Here is a 20,794-nt window from a genome sequence, read left to right as displayed (position 1 = left end):
TCCAGAATAACTGGCTTTGCTTTATGCGCTGCCTCGCGCTGCTTACAGAGCCTCTCTCCAGGGGGTAGTGGTGATAATCTATCAGAGTCCCCCTGACACCCTCAACTCCACTCCTGCTGCACAACCAAATTCCTACTGGAACAAAGTGGTTTGGGCAATCTTGTTGCAGCCCAAACTCAGAGCTGTCTCCCCCAGGAAGAACGTTCCCATCACCATCACAGAGGAGGAAGCCAAGCCTCAGAGAGGTGAAGTCATTTGCTCCCAAGATCCCATAGCCATGTGGTGGCAGAGTCAGGCTCACCAGCTCGCCACAGGGCTGTGCTTGGACTCTGCAATGGTTCAGCCCACCTGGACCATACCACCACCCCCTCCACTCCACCCTGCAAGGTGGATCAACATCCAGATTTCTCTCTCACTCCAACCTGGGGACGCTTGTCTGATAGATGCCATCACCTGCGACAACCTGGTGACATACACAGGCAAACTACCACTGACTTATGGCCCCCCCAAACTTAGTGTTCTGCCCACAGATCCAGAAACCTCAGCTGGCACTGCCCCCTTCAGGTCCCTACACGGGCACTGCCAAATAGTAATGTCTGTGATGGTGATGGAAACATTCTGTAGCTCGCTATCCAGTGTGATAGCCACTGGTCACAGGGGATAATTGATCACTTACTTGAAAGTGACCAGGTTGAGAAACTAATTTTGAAGGCATTGAATTTTAATTAACTTCAGGGTATATTTCAATCACCTTATGTGACGACTAGCTACAGTATTGACACAACCCTGGCCCCTCCGTTACTTAGATCCTATCCCAACACAGCTCAAAATCCCAGTGGATCCCTCCTTTCCAGCCTACTCCCATCCCACTCGGCGCCCCCTCAGCCAGGATTTTCAGCCTCCATGCCTTGCATATGCTGTTATAATGCTTGGTAAACCTCACCCCATTCCCACCCCACCACCTGCCTCATTGCTACTCCTACTCCAGGTCTCTGTTCAGATATCTCCTTCTCCCTGCCCCTCAGGCTGAGTGAGGCACCTCTTTGGGCTCTCCCAGCCCCCTGGGCTCCTCCATCCCAGTGCTGATCACCCTGGATCATCATTGCTTGGGGATGGGTCTGCTCCCCCCAACACAGACACAGAACTGTGAGCCCCGCTGGGGACTGAGGACAAAGCAAGAGGTGTCTCAATCACCACTGTGTCTGCAGCACCACTCAGCACAGTGCTGGGCACAGGGAGTGGGTGTTGGGATGAATGAATGAATGAATGAATGGCCACCTACTAGTAGACCTGATTCCTTCCTTGAGCTTTAGTTTCCTCATCTGTGAAATGGGCATAGTTATGTGTGGTAGACATTGGATGAGGCAGTTGTGTTGGGCCTATCTGCAGGGACCTGCCTGGCCCAGGGGGATTATTCAACCAGAGGACACTAGGACTCCTGTCGTACTCCTGTCGTGCTCCTGTTGTGCTCCTGACGTGCTCCTAACGGTCACACCTCACACTGGGTGGGAAGAAGAGGTTGAAGGGGATTAAGGGAGGAGTCCACGGGAAACCCCAGGAAGCTCCCCAGTCACCCTGATAAACTGGTTCAACCAGTATCTGCAGTCCATCCCGGAGAGCACAAGTGAAGCCTCTGGAGCCTGTGGAAAGGGGGTACTGGGGTTCGGCCAGTTTCAGCAATGTCTGGGAGGCACCCCAAAGATTCCCACTGAGCTGGCCCACTTCGCACAGCCAGGGCCCAGCCGTCCAGCCCTGTCGGTGTCTGCAGTGGCCCTTTGGCACCTCCACAAGACACCAAGATGGAGATTCCTGAGTGGGCCCAGCACTACTTCTCAAAGGGCCTCCTGCTCTTAGGTAAGGAGGAAACACACCCCAGGGCTGAGGGGAGAAGGTGGGACTCAGCCCAGGGGCTGAGGTCTCTTGGGAGAAAGGAAAGATTTGCCAGGGAAGAGGAGTAAGATTGGGGGTTGGAGAGGGTTGAGCTGTAGAATCACAGTGCCATATTCAATTTTACTTTGGAATTTTCTAGAATATCAGAACCATGAGGACAAGAATATTATCTGTTTGGGGATTTTTTTCGGGGGGGGGTGTGTATTTTGTTCTTTTGTCCTATTTGCAATAACACATATGATCATCAAACTGCTGCTACAATGTTTACACCTGTTATTGCAAATTCAAACTCCAAGAAACTATCCTGGGAATTGACTTAGGTCAGGCTCTGGCTGCCTGGTACAAGGCTGCGCCCACTACAGGCCAGGTTCAGCAACACAGGAGCCTTTCCTCAGATCATCACGAAGACAGGAATTTATTTGTATTTGTTTTCCTGCTATATCCCCAGTGCCTAAAAATCTAGGGAATTTTTTTTTTAAGATTTTATTTTATTTATTCATGAGAGACACACAGAGAGAATCAGAGACATAAGCAGAGGGAGAAGCAGGCTCCCTGCGGGGAGCCCGATGCAGGACTCGATCCGAAGACCTTGAGATCACAACCTGAGCCTAAGGCAGATGCTCAACCACTGAGCCATCCAGGTGCCCCTGAAATCTAGGGAATTTTAGACATATCATATACAATTGGTACTGTGGCATAAATAATATGTATTTCTGTAAGTATTGGTTACATGGATAAATGAATTAATTCAGAGAGTTCAACTGTTTAGAGGCAGACCACACAGCATCTTAGGGCAGAAAAATCTGCTGGACCAATGGGATGAGAAATCTGTGTCTTTCATATCTGGGTTTCCACTCCTGAACCCAGGGCAGACATCACTAATCAATCCCAGTCCTATTTCCAATAAACAGCACTCAGAGTCCTTGTCCCCAGATGAGGACATACAGGGAGAAAAATGCTATGGTTCCTGCCCAACATTTCTGATCTCAGGCCACCCTGTAACTCCCATAGCCTCAATCCTGGCCCTCTGGATCCCACAAGCTCTTGGGCTGCCCTACGCATCCAGAAGATTCCAGAGTATCCTCAAAAGGACCAGGACCTTCTCCTGTCTGTCCAGGGAATCCCAGGCAACTTTCAGGACTTCAACTGGTACCTGGGGGAGGAGACCAATGGTGGCACGATGTTATTCACCTACTTCCCCGATCTCCAGCGGCCCCAGAGGGACGGCAGTGCCATGGGACAGCATGACATCGTTGGCTTCCCCAATGGCTCCATGATGCTGCATCGTGTCCAGCCCACCGACAGTGGCACCTACCAGGTAGCTGTCAACATCAATCCTGCCTGGATCATGAGGGCCAAGACTGAGGTCCAGGTGGCCGGTGAGTGTTGTGCCACTGAGGGAGGGATGGGTTAGGCTAATGCACCCTGGAGGCTACCACAGGCCAGGACCTGTGCAAATACAACTTCCTTTGATTCTCTCATTCATCCATTCAACACAAACTGATGGAGCACCTCCTGGGTGCCAGGCCCTGAAGACATTGTGTATCCTCACATGCATCAACTGATAAAATATCCATTGAGTGCCAACCTTGTGCCAGACACTGAGCCAGACCCTGGAGAATGCACCATCTCATTTACTGCTCACAGGCATTAATTAACGAAATACTGATCGAGCTCCCACTGCGTGCATGGGCCTAAGTGTTACACTGCATTTCTGTCTTCAAGTCCATTAAGTCAAGTATTTATTGATAAATCCACTCTGGGCCAAGTGCTAGACATAGGGTGATGGATAATAGCAGCTACCCTTTCTTGGGCATTTGTTACTTGGGCACACGCCCTCCAGAACATAGCTTCTCAACCTGGGCACCATTAACATCTTAGACTGGCTAATTCCATGTAGGTGGGGGCTGTTCTGGGCACTGTAGGATATTTAGCAGCATCCCTGGCCTCTACCCACTAGATGCCAGTAGCATTCACCCAGTTGTGACAACCAAAATTGTCTCCAGACATTGCCAAATGTCACCCTCAGTTGAGAACCACTGCCCTATATTAATTCATGTGTATCTTAAAAAACAAACAAACAAACAGGTGAGGGACATCAGTCAGAAGAGCATGTGACTCTTGGTCTCTGGGTCGTGAGTTTGAGCCCCACACTGGGTATAGAGCTTACTTAAAAATAAATAAATAAACTTTAAAATTAAATGAGAGGTACCTGGGTGGCTCAGTCGGTTAAGCGTCAGACATCAGCTCAGGTTATGACTTTGGGGTCCTGGGATCAAGCCCCACATTGGGCTCCCTGCTCAGCAGGAGGTCTGCTTCTCCATCTCTCTCTGCCTCTCCCCTGCCTTGTGCGTGTATGCTCTCGCCCCCCCAAATAAATAAATAAAATATTTAAAATTAAATTAAATTTAAAAACCCTATGAAATCTGATATGCCATTTACATCTCAATAGAGCTAGAGGAATAAAATAACTTCTCAACTCTCCCAGGCAGACTTGGTCATTAACCATCTGTGTCCCCAGAGGACTCTGGTCATCTCATTACCTCTGTGATTTTCATAATGTGCTCCGATGTGTCACATTCCAAACATCTCATGAGGAGAGTAATTCTTCAAAGCAAGAGAGTGAAAACATACTTGTCCTTTTATCATCCGACATTTACCACAGCAGCGGGTGGACACAGTGGGTTCTTAGTTAATGTTTGTTGAATAAAGAAATGAACAAAAACTTTCTCTCTCTCTTTTTTTTTTTTTTGAAGAGAGAGAGTGGAAGGAAGGCTAGAGGGAGGGGGAAAGGAGAAATCTCAAGCAGATCCCACCCTGAGTGTGAGGCCTGATTTGAGGCTCAATCTCACAACCCTGAGATCATCATGACCTGAGCTGAAATCAAGAGTCAGACACTTAACTGACTGAACCACCCAAGTGCCCCTGAGTGAAAACTTTCAAAACCAAAAACTCCATGAGGCAGGTACCATTATTGTCTTCATTTTAGAGCTGAGGAAACTGAGGCAGAGTGGAGTAGACCAAGGATTTGATCCCACAAAGTCACAACGGCAGTCTGGGAGCTTAATCATTTCCTCTCAAATCAGAGAAAAAGGGGTGGGGGGAATCTCCTTGCCTTCTTTCATACGTGGGATGCTGATAATGTGCATGTAAATAATAAAATAAGATCATATTTCAGAGACATTAACAATAGTTATAGCTAACACTATTTATATTAAATGCCTATTATATGCCCACTGTATGTATAATTCATTTAATCTTCACTGCAGTCCTGTAAGGTAGGTGATATTATTGGACTCATTTTATGGATGAGGAAACTAAGGCACAGAGAAGTTATGACTTGTCCAATAAAAAAAAAATTAGGGGGATCCCCGGGTGGCTCAGCGGTTTGGCACCTGCCTTCAGCCCAGGGCGTGATCCCGGGGTCCCTGGATTGAGTCCCACATCGGGCTCCTTGCATGGAGCCTGCTTCTCCCTCTGCCTGTGTCCCTGCCTCTCTCTCTCTCTCTCTCTCTCTCTCTCTCTGCCCCCCTGAGTCTCTCATGAATAAATGAATAAAATCTTTTTTAAAAAATTAAACAAGGTAATGTGACCTGGAATGAATGAGAGGTCATCATAGAGGCCTTGCCAAAAAAGTGACATTTGAGCAGAGGAAAGGAAGGGAGCCCTACAGATTTCTAAGGGATAGAGTTCCTCACAGAGGGAACAGCAAGTGCAAAGGCCCCGAGGCAAGACTAGCTTGGTGTGTTCAAAGCATATGGACAGAAGGATGCCATGGCTATAAGGCAGTGAGCAAGTTGGGCGTTAGGAGTTGAGGTCCGCGAGGCACACAGGGGCCAGGCTTGTCGGTTGTAGAGAGATTGAAAGAAGCCACTCGGGAGTTTAAAGCAGAGGACTGATCTGATTCACAGTTTAACCCAGCCACGGTTAAGTATGGGCTGAATCTTGTCTATCCAGAAAGAAGCAGAGGCTCAGGTGGAAAAAGGCATGCCCCAACTATTAGGCATCCAGTCATCGAATCAGTGACAGGGTTGGGATTCAAGTGCAGGGCCGCCTGAATGAGACACGTAGCTGCCTCTGCAGATGCGGAGCTGCTCATTCACCCATCCCTTCACCAAAGCTTCCCCCAAGTCCCTCTTCCTCAAGGCCACCTCTGTGTCTGGATTATACTGGGCAGTGCTAGGGACACAGTGCAGGCCGAGGCAGCCCTGGCCCTGCCCTGCAGGGGCTCACAGCCTGGCAGGAGAGATAGATATTAATGAATAATCACACACACACAACAGATCACTATGATCAGTGCAGGGACCATGAAGGAAAGGCACATACAGAGATGATGAGAGTGTAACTAGGGGTAGCAGGGAGGTTGCCCTGGGAAGGCACTCCTTCAACAAAGCTTGAAGGATGACCGGCAGTTCCAAGCAGAGGGGAAAGGAGCTTTGGGAGGTGTTTGGGCAGAGGGTTTGGTCTGTGCAAAGGGCCTGCAGGAAGCTGCAGGGCTCATGAACTGAGCTGGCAGGGGCCAGCATGACTGAGGCAGGAGAGCAGGAGGGGCATCCTCGGAGGCCAGTGCAGCAGGATGTATTCAAACCGAGGCTTGGGTTGTGAGGACAGAAGCTCTCTGCAACTGTCTCACGGTGTAGGGAGCCTTGTAGGGCCCCAGGGTAGCCCCCGGGATGTCGGCTCCAGGAGCCCTGGGTTCACAGCTGTCTCCTTGGAGCCTAGAACAGGGCCAGACACACTGTTGAATAAATGAATGGGTGGGGAGCCCAGCAGAGCTGGTGGGAAATAGTTGTCCAAAACACAAGGGCTCCCTCCTCCTCCTGGGGGTGCCATCTCTGGCCTCATCTCTGCTCAGGAGCTCCATTCTCCTCTTTGCGGCCAGGGTTTCCTGCCAGACCCTAACTGAGTGACAGCGCAGGCTTCTTTGCAGATTCTGAATCTCCTCTTGCAAAAGGCAGAGGTAGGAAGAGAGAAAGCTGAACAGAGAGACAGACAGACCAAGATAGAATTCTGGTTGGTCTGAGGTGCCTGGGTGGCTCAGTCGGTGGTTTTGGCTCAGGTCATGATCTAGGGGTTGTGGGATCAAGCCCCGAATTGGGCTCCACGCTCAGCAGGGTGTCTGCTTCTCCCTCTCCCTCTGCTCCCCTCCCCTCCGTCACCCCTGCTCATATTCTCTCTTATGCGCTCTCCCTCTCTCTCAAATAAATGAATAAATAAAATCTTTATAAATCATCATCATCATCATCATCATCATCATCATCTGGTTGCAGCCTGGTCTATAGCTTCCTTCCCCTTGAGTAAAGGGTCCACACCTTGTCCACGGGCATGGGATCAAGTTGGACAAACAAGATGATGGGGAGCCCAAGGCCAGGGGATTAGGGTGGGGAGGATGAAGAATTCAACACTTGCTCTCTCCATAATAATCATAACATTTTTATCTATTATGGTTTTGGTCACCGCTAATCCCCTAGTGCAGAGCAGTGCTTAGCACACATTAGGTACTGCGTAAATACTTGTAATTCCATCTCCCCTGTGTGAGCACTTACTGTATGCCAGGCACCTGTCAGCTGAGCGCTTTGCTGACCACACTTCATTCCCACTGCCACAGGAACCCTGTTGGGCCCTGGGATGATCCCCGTTTTACAGAGGGGCAAACAGAGACGCAGAGGGCCCACCACCATGCGGCTGGGGCAGGAACCAAGGCCCCAGCTGTGTCTGAGTCCATGTTCCTGGCCCTCCGCCACCTGGTTTTTTCTCAGCCCTGGTAGAATCCACTCCCTCCTGGGAAATGCCTTAGCTTCCAGAAGGCTGAACACAAACAGCAAGGAAGCAAAATGATTCAGCAAAAGGAAGAGCAAAGGAAAAGGCGGAGGGGATGAGGCATAGGCTGGGGTGGGTCCTCACGTCAGGAGGGGTCACCTCAGCAGCCAGGGCATTTCTATTTAAGGACTGCTGTGGCCCTAAATCCAGCCCCTGGCTTGAGGGGGGTGTGGACATGGCTGGGAACTTGTCCTGTGCCCTGGGTAATTCCCACACTTAACCTCTCTTAATCATGAGGGGTGTGGCCTTTAGTGGCTCAGATAGAAGGGGACACTGGAAAGCTGCATTCAGGGTCCCCTGGGTGGCTCAGTGGTTGAGTGTCTGCCTTCAGCCCAGGGCATGATCCCAGGCTCCTGGGATCGAGTCCCACGTCAGGGTCCCCGCAGGGAGTCTGCTTCTCCCTCTGCCTATGTCTCTGCCTCTCTTTGTGTGTGTTTCTCATGAATAAATAAATAAAATCTTTTTTTAAAAAAAGGAGGGGGAGCTGCACTCATTCAACAAACATCTTGAGTATCTCCTGTGTGCCAGGCACTGAGTTTAAGGAAGCAACAGACAAATCTCTGCCCTTTTGGGGTTTCTATGTTGGCGGGCATGTCCTCGATCAGGGACTGGGTCACCGGACAGTGTCCGAGAGAAAAAGAAGCAAAGAAAGCGAGTCTCTGGCAGGGCTCCCCAAGTAGAGGATTCAGAGGCTCCAGGCAGACTGAACACACAAGAAAGGCCCAGGACACCTAGGTCCCCAGCATACCAATGAGGAAAGAGGCTCAGCGAGACGGAGTCAGCTGCCCAAGGTCCCACAGCCAGTAGGCAGCCTAAAGCAGGCTCGAAACCAGAGATGGATCACAGTCATCGCCAGCTCGTGTCCCTTCCCCTGTAAACCCCGTCGTGGGGACTCGGGGCCTTCAAGCAACAGGCTTCTCCAAGCCCCCCAGGCCCTCTGACCCCAGGAAGTTCATTACAGAGCCCAGCTCCCCTTAACCGAACACATGCCAGTTGCTTCACACGCATTTCTTCTTTGAGTCTTCCCTGCCACCGCAAGATGATTCCCGTCCCACAGATGGAGAAACTGAGGCCCACAGCGGTTAGGTAACTTGCACAGGTCACTCAGCTAAGGGGCAGCAGGTGCAGGACTTGAACCCAGGCTGGCGGGCTCTGGAGTCCACACTTTTCGGACCTTATTCTGCTTCATCATGAACAACCACCATCGAGGACTAACTGGCTGGTGTCAGGATTTATGTGACCTCTAGTCAAATGGCCAAAGTTTTCCGAATTTGTTCCCCAAAGTAGCTGTAAAATGAGGGCAATTGCCCCTCCCGCCATGGATCGCTGTGAGGACCAACTGGGAAATCCAAGCGAAGTCGCTGTTTTTGAGGCCGTGGAAATCAACCAAGTCCAGCGCTGGCAATGAGGAAAGCAAAGGTGTTATGCTATATGTTGGCAAATTGAACTCCAATAAAAAGAATTTTTTTTAAAAAAGAGCCTTTTCAGCAAAGGCTATTTATTCAGAGCCTGCTGTAATAAGGGAGTCAACCAACCCCTATCACTTGCATTTAGGCAGAGACTCAAAGGCAGGCAGGTGGGGGGGAAGCTTCCTAGTGGAAGAAAGAGAAGACTTCAGCTGTCTTCAGCTCCTCCTGATTGGAGGTTGTTGTCACGGGGCTAGGTGGGGTGCCTATTTGGCTTTCTCCTAAGTTAGAAGCAGGGACAAAGTTAGAAGCAGGGACAAAAATTAGGGAAGCAGTCGGTTATTAATCATGTCCTGGCCACTTAGGGCCAACTCGTACAGAAGCTACTGTTTCTTTTCCCGGACTGTCACTGGAGATAGCAATCTGGCTTCCCTGTAAGTCTGACTCAAAGCAGGCTGGCGTCACCAGCTGTTTGTGAGAGGGCTGGTCTTCCTGGCAGTTCACCATAGGTTGTGGACTGGAATTCTTTTTTTTTTTTTTTTAAGATTTTATTTATTTATTCATGAGAATAGAGAGAGAGGTAGAGACATAGGCAGAGGGGGAAGCAGGCTCCCTGCGCGGAGCCCAATGAGGGACTCAATCCCGGGACCTCCGGGGTCACAACCTGAGCCAAATGTGTCTAGATGTTCAACTGCTGAGCCACTCAGGCGTCCCTGGAATTCTATTTTTGTATACAGTTTGGTCATTGTCCACTGTGGTCTCTCGAAGCACTTTTTTTAAAGATTTTATATATTTTTTTTTATTCATGAGAGACACAGAAACGCAGAGACATAGGCAGAGGGAGAAACAGACTCCTCGAAAGGAGCCCAATACGAGACTGGATCCCAGGACCCCGGGATCACGACCTGAGCCGAAGGCAGACGCTCAACCACTGAACCACTCAGGCGTCCGTCTCGAAGCACTTTTTCAGATGTGTTTGTATCTAATCAAAGATACACATGGAGAAATATGATCCACGGAAGAAGACCCAGATGATTCTTTGTTGGGATAACTGAGTATAGATGGTCCCAGGGCCCAGAAAGAGAAAAGCCAAAAAGAAAACTTTCAGTCGTAGAAGAAATCAAATGTGGGGCTCCGTTCTGGTTACTTCTTGATACGGAACAAACTCAGTGGTATAGAACAATGACCATTTTATTATGTTCATGATTATTGGGATCGGGAATTCAGACAGGGCACAGCAGGGATGGCTTATCTGCTTCATGATGTCTGGGGCCTCAGATGAGAAGACTCAGAGGCTAAGACTGGCTCAAACGCTAGAAGCTGGAATCATCCAGAAGTGTCTTTAGGCAGATAGGTGGAGGCTCACCCTGACTGTGAGCTGGGAACTTAGCTGGGGCTATCCATTAGATCTTTGTCAGCTGGTCTCTCCAGTGTGACTGCTTGGGCTTCCTCACAACACAGAGCCTGGGTTCTTAGGGGGAGAGCAAGTATTCCAAAAAACCAAAGCAGAAACTCTATGGCTTCTTCTGACTTAGCCCTGAAAGTCACGCAGCATCACGTACATTGTATTCTTTGGATTACAAGTGAGTCACTAAGATTAGCCGAGATTCAAGGGAGGGGTCTTAGACCCTGCTACTACATTAGAGAACGGTAAGATCATATCACAGAAGAGATCCTGTCGCAATCGACTTTGAAAAAGACAGTGATTCACAGGCTCCCTCTTTTCAAGTTCACTGTTTATGATGAAAGTCAGAAAATATAAAAAATTCTAAAAAGAGGACACTTGATCGTGTGATTCAGGCAGGGTTCTTGCTACTGGAAAAGAAACTGCTTCTAGCTGATTTAAGCAGAAAAGTAGATTAAAGGATCCTGAACAATTCAAATATTCTCCAGGGTGGCAAGGAACCAAGCTTAGGAGGCACTGAATCCGGATCCTCAGTACATCAGAATAGAGCCTTATTTAGAAATAGCATCTTTTATTTTTTTAATATATATTTTTTATTGGAGTTCGATTTGCCAACATATAGTATAACACCCAGTGCTCATCCTCTCAAGTGCCCCCCTCAGTGCCCGTCACCCAGTCACCCCATCCTCCCGCTCACCTCCCCTTCCACTACCCCTTGTTCACTTCCCAGAGTTAGGAGTCTCTCATGTTTTGTCACCCTCTTTAATTTTTCCTGCTCATTTTCTCTCCTTTCCCCTATCATCCCTTTCACTATTTTTTATATTTGCCGTATGAGTGAAAGCATATAATGATTGTCCTCCAATTGACTTATTTCACTCAGCATAATACCCTCCAGTTTCATCCACGTCAAAACAAATGATGGGTATTTGTCGTTTCTAATGGCTGAGTAATATTCCATTGTATATATAGACCACATCTTCTTTATCCATTCATCTTTTGATGCAGTGAAAAACCGAGATACCTGCACCCCAATGTTTATAGCAGCAATGTCCACATAGCCAAACTGTGGAAGGAGCCTCGGTGTCTATTGAAAGATGAATAGAAATAGCATCTTTAGGGATGCCTGAGTGGCTCAGTGATTGAGCATTTTTCTTCAGCTCAGGTCATGATCCTGGAGTCCTGGGATCAAGTCCCACATCAGGCTCCCTGCAGAGATCCTGCTTCCCCCTCTTGCTTATGTTTCTGTCTCTCTCTCTCTCTCTGTGTGTGTGTGTCTCTCTCATGAATAAATAAATAAAATCTCTAAAAAGAAAGAAAAAGAAAGAAAGAAAGAAAGAAAGAAAGAAAGAAAGAAAGACCATCTTTATAGAGGCAATCAAGTTAAAATGAGATCGCTAGGCTCAGCCCTAATCCAATACTACTCGTATCCTTATAAAATGGGAAATTCAGACACAGAGTTTTGTATGTGAACTTGCTCAGGGTTCTGATGTCAGCAGCAACGTTCAACACTGTGCTCTAAGGCATCTTTGAACGAGCTGTCCATGTACGGAGGTGCAAAGGAGGCTGGGAAATGTCTTTATCTGGGGCAGGCTTGTGCCCAGTTCAAGTTCGGGGTTCTCTTTCCAAGAGAGAAGGAGGCATGATTAATGCCTTCAGGGTAGCAAGATGACTTTACGGTTCCCAAGGCTCACAAGCCCACGCTTCCAGACCAGGGTCCCTTCCTCCGACCCCCTCTGGACCACACCGCTTCACTTGCACTCTGCTTGGACCAACCTGAGCCAATTAGGAAGGCCAAAGGAATGCAAGAGCGCTGACTGGCTTAGGTCTGAGCGGCTGCCCTTCCTGATGTGGTGGCTGTGACAAGGGATGGATAAGCTAAGGGAGTCTACCCAGAGCTGGAGGCGGGATCCATCCCTCCCTGAACTCCTGGAGGCTTCACATGGTGGAGGGGTAGAAGGTTCCAGCTGAGGAGACACCCACATGTCTGTAGCTGCGGCACAGGGGTGCAGGAGCACCTGGCTCCCGAGATCCCAAACAGACCAAGTTTGGCCACTCTCTGCAGACAAAATCCAAAGGCAGAGAGAGGAGAGGTAGGAAAACAAAGGGATTTATTTATTTCAGTGAGGCCAACACCAGGAAGACAGCACACTAGCATCTCAAAGACTGTCTCCAAAGCACTGAAAATACATCTAGGTTTATATAAGGAAGATGTGAGACAAAGGTCAGGGATACGTGCAGGTGGGCAGTAAAGGTCAGGTCAATTGTTGTCTCGGGGTCAGTCAAGAGGGCTCTTGCTGGCTCAGAGCAGTCCCTACTGCTTGAAGGGGTAGTTTCCGCTCCCATCACAGGATGCCTTGCACACAGCATCTTTTGCATGAGTTAAGAGACAAGCTGGAAAGAACTTAACCAATTAACAAGTACAGACTAAGGTCAGAATGGAGGTAGTTGAAGTGCTCTTTCTTTCTTTCTTTCCTTCTTTCTTTCTTTTTTTCTTTCTTTCTTTCTCTTTCTTTCTTTCTTTCTTTCTTTCTTTCTTTCTTTCTTTCTTTCTTTCTTCTTTCTTTCTTTCTTTCTAAGATTTATTTATTTGAGAGAGAGAGAGCACGTGCATGCAAACAGAGGGAGGGGCAGAGGGAGAGAGAGAATCTCAAGCAGCACTGAGCAAAGGGGCCCAATGAGGGGCTCGATCTCATAACCCTGAGATCGTCTACGGCCATACCACCCTGAACGTGCCCGATCTTGTCTGATCTCATAACCCTGAGATCATGACCTGAGTCGAAATCAAGAGTCAACGCTTAACCGTCTGAGCCACCCAGGTGCCCCTGAAGTGCTCTTTCATGTCCAATCTACCAACATGAACCAATTAATTGCATAATTAAGCAAGTAAGCGGGATCCCTGGGTGGCGCAGCGGTTTAGCGCCTGCCTTTGGCCCAGGGCGCGATCCTGGAGACCCGGGATCAAGTCCCACGTCGGGCTCCTGGTGCATGGAGCCTGCTTCTCCCTCTGCCTATGTCTCTGCCTCTCTCTCCCTCTGTGTGTGACTATCATAAATAAATAAAAATTTAAAAAAAATTAAGCAAGTAAGCTATGAAGGAAATGCCTATCAGGAGTCTCCTTGGCCTGGGGTTGTCAGAGAAGGCTTCCAGAGGGAGCTGGGAGTGGAAAAGTGAGCAGGAGTTATATAGAGAGAGCATGCCAGCCAGAGGGAACAGCATGGGCAAAGGCTGGGCAGCCCCAGACAGCGAGGAAGGGAGCTGTGGGTGATGGAACTGCATGGGTGGACAGGGCAGCAGGGGCCAGAGCAAGAAGATGCAGGAGAAGGGGCTCTGGATGATGTAAGAAGATGAGGCAACAGGGCCTGGGTGGAGAGGACAGGAACCGGGGGACCCTTTGAGTCAGCTGACCTGGCCTCAGCCCCACCCCACCTCCTGAGTCATTCACAGAAGCCACTGGAATTCCACTTGCTGTTGTGAAAGTCAAAAAGGAAGGAGGTGGGGGCGCCTGGCTGGCTCAGTCGGTAGAGCATGCAATTCTTGATCTCTGGGGCTTGAACTCAAGAGAGTTGCGTGTGAGGCTACTTAAGAATTAATTAATTAGGGGATCCCTGGGTGGCGCAGCGGTTTGGTGCCTGCCTTTGGCCCAGGGCGCGATCCTGGAGACCCGGGATCGAATCCCACGTCAGGCTCCCGGTGCATGGAGCCTGCTTCTCCCTCTGCCTGTGTCTCTGCCTCTCTCTCTCTCTGTAACTATCATAAATAAATAAAAATTAAAAAAAAAAGAATTAATTAATTAGTTAATTAATTAATTAAAAAGGTAGAAGATGCGAAAGCTGCTAAGTTCCAGTGTCTGGAAGAGGGCCTGCCTTCTATCTTCTGCCCAAATGCAACCTCTCGGGGCCTTAGTGTATCTGCAGAACGGGCCTGACTTAACCACCTCCCCAGGCCAGGGGGGCAAGGACCACATATGCCCAGACACAACCTATCTTCTTCCTCCCAGTGAGAAAAATACATTTTAAAACGGGTTTTGGACACTCTGAACAGATAAACTTTTAGGGAAATGGATGAAATAGGCGAATATTGAGTGATTTAATTATATACACACACAAATACATATATATGTGTGTATGTATGTATATATGGTGACACTCTAGTCCATTTGGAAATGATGGTCTACACTCCAGTCACGCAGAGCCTGATACAGTTCCTTCCCATCCTTCAAGGGTTCGTGGGACACAGGCCCCTCTTTTGGAAGCTACACAGAGTGGTCCTCAGGAGCTCAGGTGGCCCAGTTGTGATCCTAGCATTCATTGCACCTGGTGTGAGCCCTTGGGCAGGTTAGCTCACCTCTCCATGCCTCATTTACTCATCTTTTAAATGGCATAGATCTTACTTTGTTGGATAATTGAAAGAACAGTGTGTGTGTGTGCGCGCATTCAATCTTCACAACAACTCTACAAGGTAGATACTCTTATCATCCCCATTTCACAAATGGGAAGAGGCACAGCGAGTTTGAGTCATCTGCCCATGTACCCCAGCATTTTGACCTCAGAGTCTACAAGTTTAGCTGCCAAGAAAGGTTGGGATATAACAGGTGTTCAGCATGATATGAAAGACTGGAGGTCCTCATGGTGGGGGTAGGAAGTCAGGTAGGCTCCATTCCAAACCTGGCAGGTGGGGTTTGAGAACCCCACACATCAAGATCCTTTGTCCCCCCACAAAACAGAGGACATCCCCTAAAAGAATGGAGGTGTCTATCAACTAAGTTGAGAAAAAGCAGGCAGGTGGGGTGAGGTGGGGGGATGTGTCAGGAAGCAGATTTCAGGTTTGCCAAAGATGGTAGGAAATCTTAGGGAAGCAGAGATTTTGAGGTGGGGAGAGCCAAGGAGTTCCATCTGGGGGCGCTGAGTTTTACGTGCAGCAGAATCAACTAGACAGGTGGATGCTCAGCTCTGAAAAGCAGGAGAAAGCTCTAGGCTGGGGACAGGAAACTGCACATCAGTGCTCTATGGACAGTCACTGATGCAGGGGGGAGGGGCGTGGGGAGGCCCTCCCAGGACATCTCACAGGCTTCTCTCTCTCTCTCTTTCTCTCTCTCTCTCTCTCTCCCTCTCCCTCATACCCCTCAGAAGAGCATAAGGAGCTGCCCATCATACACCTGCCCGTGAGTGCTGGGATCATGGCTGCCATCATAATTGGGTCCCTCTCTGCCGGGTCCCTCTTCATCTGCTGCATTGCCCATCTCCTGTTAACAGGAGGCTGGAGGGGCCAGAGCCACAGGTACAGGGGCCCAGCCTCTCTGTCCCTCTGTCTTCTTCCCCACCTCTTGCATCCCACTGATTGATTCTTCTGGGAGTCATGTCCTCTGACTCATACACAATCTCATCAAATCTCAGAACTCTTTTTTTTTTTTTTTTAAAGAAGCAGTTTCTTTTTATTTATTTATTTATGTCACACACAGAGAGAGAGGCAGAGACACAGGCAGAGGGAGAAGCAGGCTCCATGCACCGGGAGCCCGACGTGGGATTCAATCCCGGGTCTCCAGGATCGCGCCCTGGGCCAAAGGCAGGCGCCAAACTACTGCGCCACCCAGGGATCCCCAAATCTCAGAACTCTTGAGGTGAAAAAGATCTTTCTATCCTATATTAGGCAGAATTTGCCCTGCGAGAGGCAGAAACCCTACCTTCAAATGGGCTTACAAAGAATTAAAAGGTTTTTGGGGGTCCTATATGAGCTTCAGGTATGGCTGGATCCAAGAACTCGATTTTGGCAAGAGGTTTTTCCATATACCTCTCAACTCTGCCTTTCTCAGTGGTGGCTTCATTCTCAGGAAGGACCTTCCCTTTTGGTGTGATGAGATAGCACCCAGGGGCCCCAGGCTTATATCCCATCAGCTCAGCGGCCACAGAGAGAAGACCACACCTAGCTCCTGACACCTCCAGCAAAAGCCCCGGGGCTGCTTCTCCCCAGCTTAACTCAAATCACATGTCCTATGAGGACCAACCACTGTAGCCAGGCGCTCGAATGTCCCAATTGGCCAAATCTGGGTTATTTGCGCAGCTCTGGAGTCAGAGGACCAACCCAGCTCCATGTGACTAGATGGATTCAGAGTGGGGAAGGGTTCCCTACCTGCCCTCCCCCCAAAAAAACAGACGTTATTACAAAAGAAGCAGGGTGGACAGGTGGGCAGGTAAAGGCATCAGATGGTGCCCACTTCTGTATGGAGGAGAGAGGCTGGGGCCTGTTTTCCCAGGAGACAATCTATTCCTATTTGCCGCAGTGATGTCATGTACTTTTTTTTTTTAATTTTTTTTTGTTTGTTTGTTTTTGTACTTTTTAAATAAAGGTATTCAAATGAGCTGATTCAAAGAGAAATATCAAGGAAATCGTGAGACAGGTGGATAGAGCAGAATCATTTGGATGGTCTGTATCAACAGTGACATTAGGGAAACATTACTCATTGGCATATGGCAGCAGCTGGGGAAACTGAGGAAGGACTCTGGGGCCAGGGATTATGGGAGAAGAGGTGGGGATAGGGTAGGTCTTGTCCTAACTCGCTCTGAAGCAGGGACCATCTCACTCTCTGATGGACTGATGGGCTTTTCCAGCTTCTCTTAAGTCTCTCTCCACCCACCCAAGCCTCTTACTACCCTAATATTGGTTCTCTCCATATGTCCCCAGGATGACACCCACAGAGAAGCCAGAGGCGCGCCCCAACCTCAATGCTGGTAAGTAAGCCAGGGGTCCCGGTGGCTACTGGCCCTCCTCCGGGCTCCTTCCTCTTCACCCCATCAGCCACACACACCCTCCCCCTCCTCTGCTGGGGACCTCCCAATCACTTCACCCCAAACCTGCTTTTCCTCCTCTTCTCAGTGGCTGGCACATCTAGTCCTGGCTGTTCCACTCCTGGGGCACCACACCTGGCCCAGGCTGGCCTCCCGGCCTCCAGGCTGGCCTCCACCCCACCCCCGGGCAGGGTGCTTCTAAAACTCTCACCCTGTCACTCCTCGGCTCAAAGGCCCTCCATAGCTCTTCCCCACCAGGGTCCGTAGGACAGGGTCAGCCTCCTTTACACGTCTCTCCAGACCCCTGCAAACTGATCGCCACTGTCTTTCCTGGCTTCATCTCCCACGTGTAACATTCCTGCCCTGCCCTTAAAAACAAAACAAATAAACAATATAAAACAATAAACAAATAAACAATATAAAACAAATTGAATATATATATATAATCCAGACAGGCCCAACGTGTCACAGCTCCTCAGCCATGGCAGGCTATCTCCCGCCAGCCACTCATGCCTGCTTTTGCGTAGCTCTCACTTCTCTTTCCAGTCTTGGCTGTCCCCTCCTCCAGGAAGTCCTCCCTGATCCCCCTTCCGGGAACCCTCGGGGCTCCCCCACTCACCCCTACCCACTCTGGGTTATCCCTATCTGGGGACAGATCTGTCTCCCCCACTGGACTGGGAGCCCCAGGAGGGCAGGGTCCCCAGCACAGGGCTGGGCAAGACAGGGATTTGCACAAGTGTTAGCTGAGTAAATGAGTGCTGACAGCAGCCAGCAGGGTCCTGTGGGACCTGCCAGCCAGTTCCTCCCTTGTCCCCTGCTTCAGGTGACCAGCACATCTATGAGGTGATGCCGTCTCCGACCCACCTGGTGTCTCCCCTCGGGGGCACAGCGTCCATGAACAACACCATGGTGAGCCCCCACCTGTCCCCCAAAGCCCCCTGGTGGCTCCCCTGGGGGTTCACTGTGGCATCTGGCACCTTGTCCCCCACTGCAAGAACACGACTCTGTGGGATGCTCCCTACTTTTTTTTTTTTTTTTTTTAAGATTTTACTTATTTATTTGAGAGAGAGAGAGAGAGCACAAGTAGGCAGAGTGGCATAGAGAGGGAGAAGCAGACACATGCTGAGCACGGAGCCCCATGCGGGGCTTGATCCCAGGACCCTGAGATCATGAGCTGAGCTGAAGGCAGATGCCCAACCGACTGAGCAACCCGGGTGTCCCCGGGATGCTCCCTACTTTAAAGCCACCAGGAAGAGAGTCTGGGAAGACACAACATAGAGCCTTTGTCTCTGGGGCATGGAGGCTGAGGGTGGGGGTGGGGAGGGCTCTATTTTCCCTCTTCCGCTTGTCTGTAGTTTCTCCATGGGGCGGATACGGGTGGGAAGGGATGATAAGAAGAATTCTATTGGGAGGCCTGGGTGGCTTAGCCATAGAGTGTAATCCTGAAGCCCTGGGATCGAGAGTCCCAACTCCGGCTCCCTGCATGGAGCCTGCTTCTCCCTCTGCCTGTGTCTCCGCCTTTCTCTCTCTCTCTGTGTGTCTCTCATGAATAAATAAATAAAATCTTAAAAAAAAAAGTAGAAGACGAAGAATTCAATTGAATAAGAGGAAAAATGTCAAAAGCCTAAACTAAAAGTGTGGAGCCACAGGTGTGGACGGGAGGCGGGGTGTGAAGGCCGTCATAGTCAGGACACCCAGGAAGGGGCGAGGCGGATTTGGAATCCAGGTCGGGCCTGACACCCAAGGCCAAAGGTTGGAGGGTGTGGGAGTGCCAGGGCCCCCCTCACCAGTGCTCTTCCCTTGCAGCCCCTGCCCCAGCAGCAGCCGGAGCCAGAGAACCACCCCTACCAGGTGTGGAGCTGGGAAGGGGGGTTGGGGGAAGGGCGGCTCCTGACAATGGGCGGGAGGGGGGGCGGCGGGGCCATCCTCACCTAACTGCCACCTGCTCTCAAGTCTCTAGCTCCCCGGAACACAGTCCAGCCCCTCCCTTCCTGGGGTTACACTTCCCTCCTTCTTAGAAGGATTCCAAGACTGCAAATTTGCGCAGGAGGAAATGAAGCTGGGAGAGGGAAGGGTGGCGCCCAGGGTCACACAACAGGTCAGAGCCCAAGTCGACCCCACTTAAGGGACCTATTCCTGGGCCTGGGCCCCAGCCCCTCTCTGTCCCCTCCCATCTGCCCCTAGATCTCTGTGTCCATGTGTCTCTCTACATTTCTCTGTACATGGCTCTACACCTCTCAGGATGGCTCCCACTCTTGCTGTCATTCTCTGGCTCCCTATGTCCTTTTCTCTCTCTCTCTCTCTGTCCCTCTCTCCTTTTCTCTGCCCTGTCCCTCCTGTCTTTTCATCTCTGTCATTCCGTGCCCACCCCTTTCTCTGGGTCTCCACGGCCTGGTGCCTCCGCCTCTTGCACACCTCTCTCCTTCTTGCTCTTCCCTCTCTCCAGCTGTGTTCTCCCCGTGTGCCTCAGGCTCCGCCTGGCTCCCCCGACCCCGACTCTGACCCCCACCCAGGATCCCTCTCTTTTTCTCCCCGCCAGGACCTGCTGAACCCCGACCCTGACCCCTACTGCCAGCTCACGCCAACCCACTGAAGAGGTCCCAGGCCCCTGAAAGAACGAAAGCCTCAGCCCTCCCCTGAGGGCTTGGTGCCCACAGAAAAGCCACACCACAGACCCCACAGGACCAGGCCACCACACCTGTGGGGCCGACTCAAATGAAGACTCAGTATGGCATCAGGCAGGGGGCATGGGGGGGCAAGAGATCATGATGGGCCCAGCTCCTCTCTGACCCTCTGAGTTTATAACCTGCTCTCAGGGCTGGTCTGTCTAGCAACCTGGCCTGGGCCATGTGCCTGGGAAAGGCAGGCTCTTGCCTTCTCCTAACCCAAGGATCCTCACACACACTGGATGTTTGGGGGTGCGGAGAGTGGACTCAGGCCTGCCTCAAGCCAGACCTCACAGGCTCCTACTTGCTGGGCTGCTGTTGGCCCACAACACCCCACTCCTGCTCCCTGGTTGTCCTAGGAGCTCCTTCTGCTGGGGTCAAGGCAGCCCCCGGACACACAGCCCCAAACAATAAGGCATATGGCAGGGACGGCTGGCCTTCCAGGCCTGTGGCCCCCGATGCAGAACTGGCCGGTTACCACAGCTGTCGGACCCCTTCCCTGCTCCGGCAGGGCCAATCCAGTCCCTCTCGAGATCTGGTCTCTCAGAACCTGTGGCCAGTTTCTGCCTATTGCCTGGGACTCTGAATCTTACCAAGGCCCTCAGGCAGCAGTTCTCTTCCCTACCCCCACCCAAAACCCCGGTCCCAAATGTAAGCCCCATCTGTCGCCCCTTAATTTAATTACTTAATTTAATCACTCATTCAACAATAAATAAACTGTGTGTTATGCACAGTTCTGGACTCTGCGGCTTTGGGAGGAAACAAAACAGACAAAACCTTCTGTTCTCCTAGAGGGGCGCTATGGCGGAGGAGAGAGTCAGCAAA

General features: G+C 50.4%; 1 protein-coding gene and 1 non-coding gene across 2 annotated transcripts; one reads left to right on the top strand and one right to left on the bottom strand.

The window, feature by feature from the left end:
* Positions 1-13: 13 nt before the first annotated feature.
* CEACAM19 (CEA cell adhesion molecule 19) lies at positions 14-20,668 on the top strand. Its single transcript, XM_025421852.3, is given in 8 exon segments — positions 14-1,854; positions 2,902-2,928; positions 2,931-3,269; positions 15,648-15,798; positions 17,200-17,246; positions 18,127-18,212; positions 19,110-19,154; positions 19,843-20,668. Coding segments are annotated over 8 exon segments (804 nt in total). The 5' UTR covers positions 14-1,799; the 3' UTR covers positions 19,897-20,668.
* On the bottom strand, positions 2,108-2,290 carry LOC112645733 (small Cajal body-specific RNA 16). Its single transcript, XR_003127225.3, has one exon. It is a non-coding gene; the product is annotated as a small Cajal body-specific RNA 16 (non-coding RNA).
* Positions 20,669-20,794: the final 126 nt, after the last annotated feature.

This window comes from Canis lupus, chromosome 1 (genome assembly GCF_003254725.2).
Source record: "Canis lupus dingo isolate Sandy chromosome 1, ASM325472v2, whole genome shotgun sequence".
NCBI lineage: Eukaryota > Metazoa > Chordata > Mammalia > Carnivora > Canidae > Canis > Canis lupus.
This window is presented reverse-complemented; position numbering and strand designations above follow the sequence as displayed.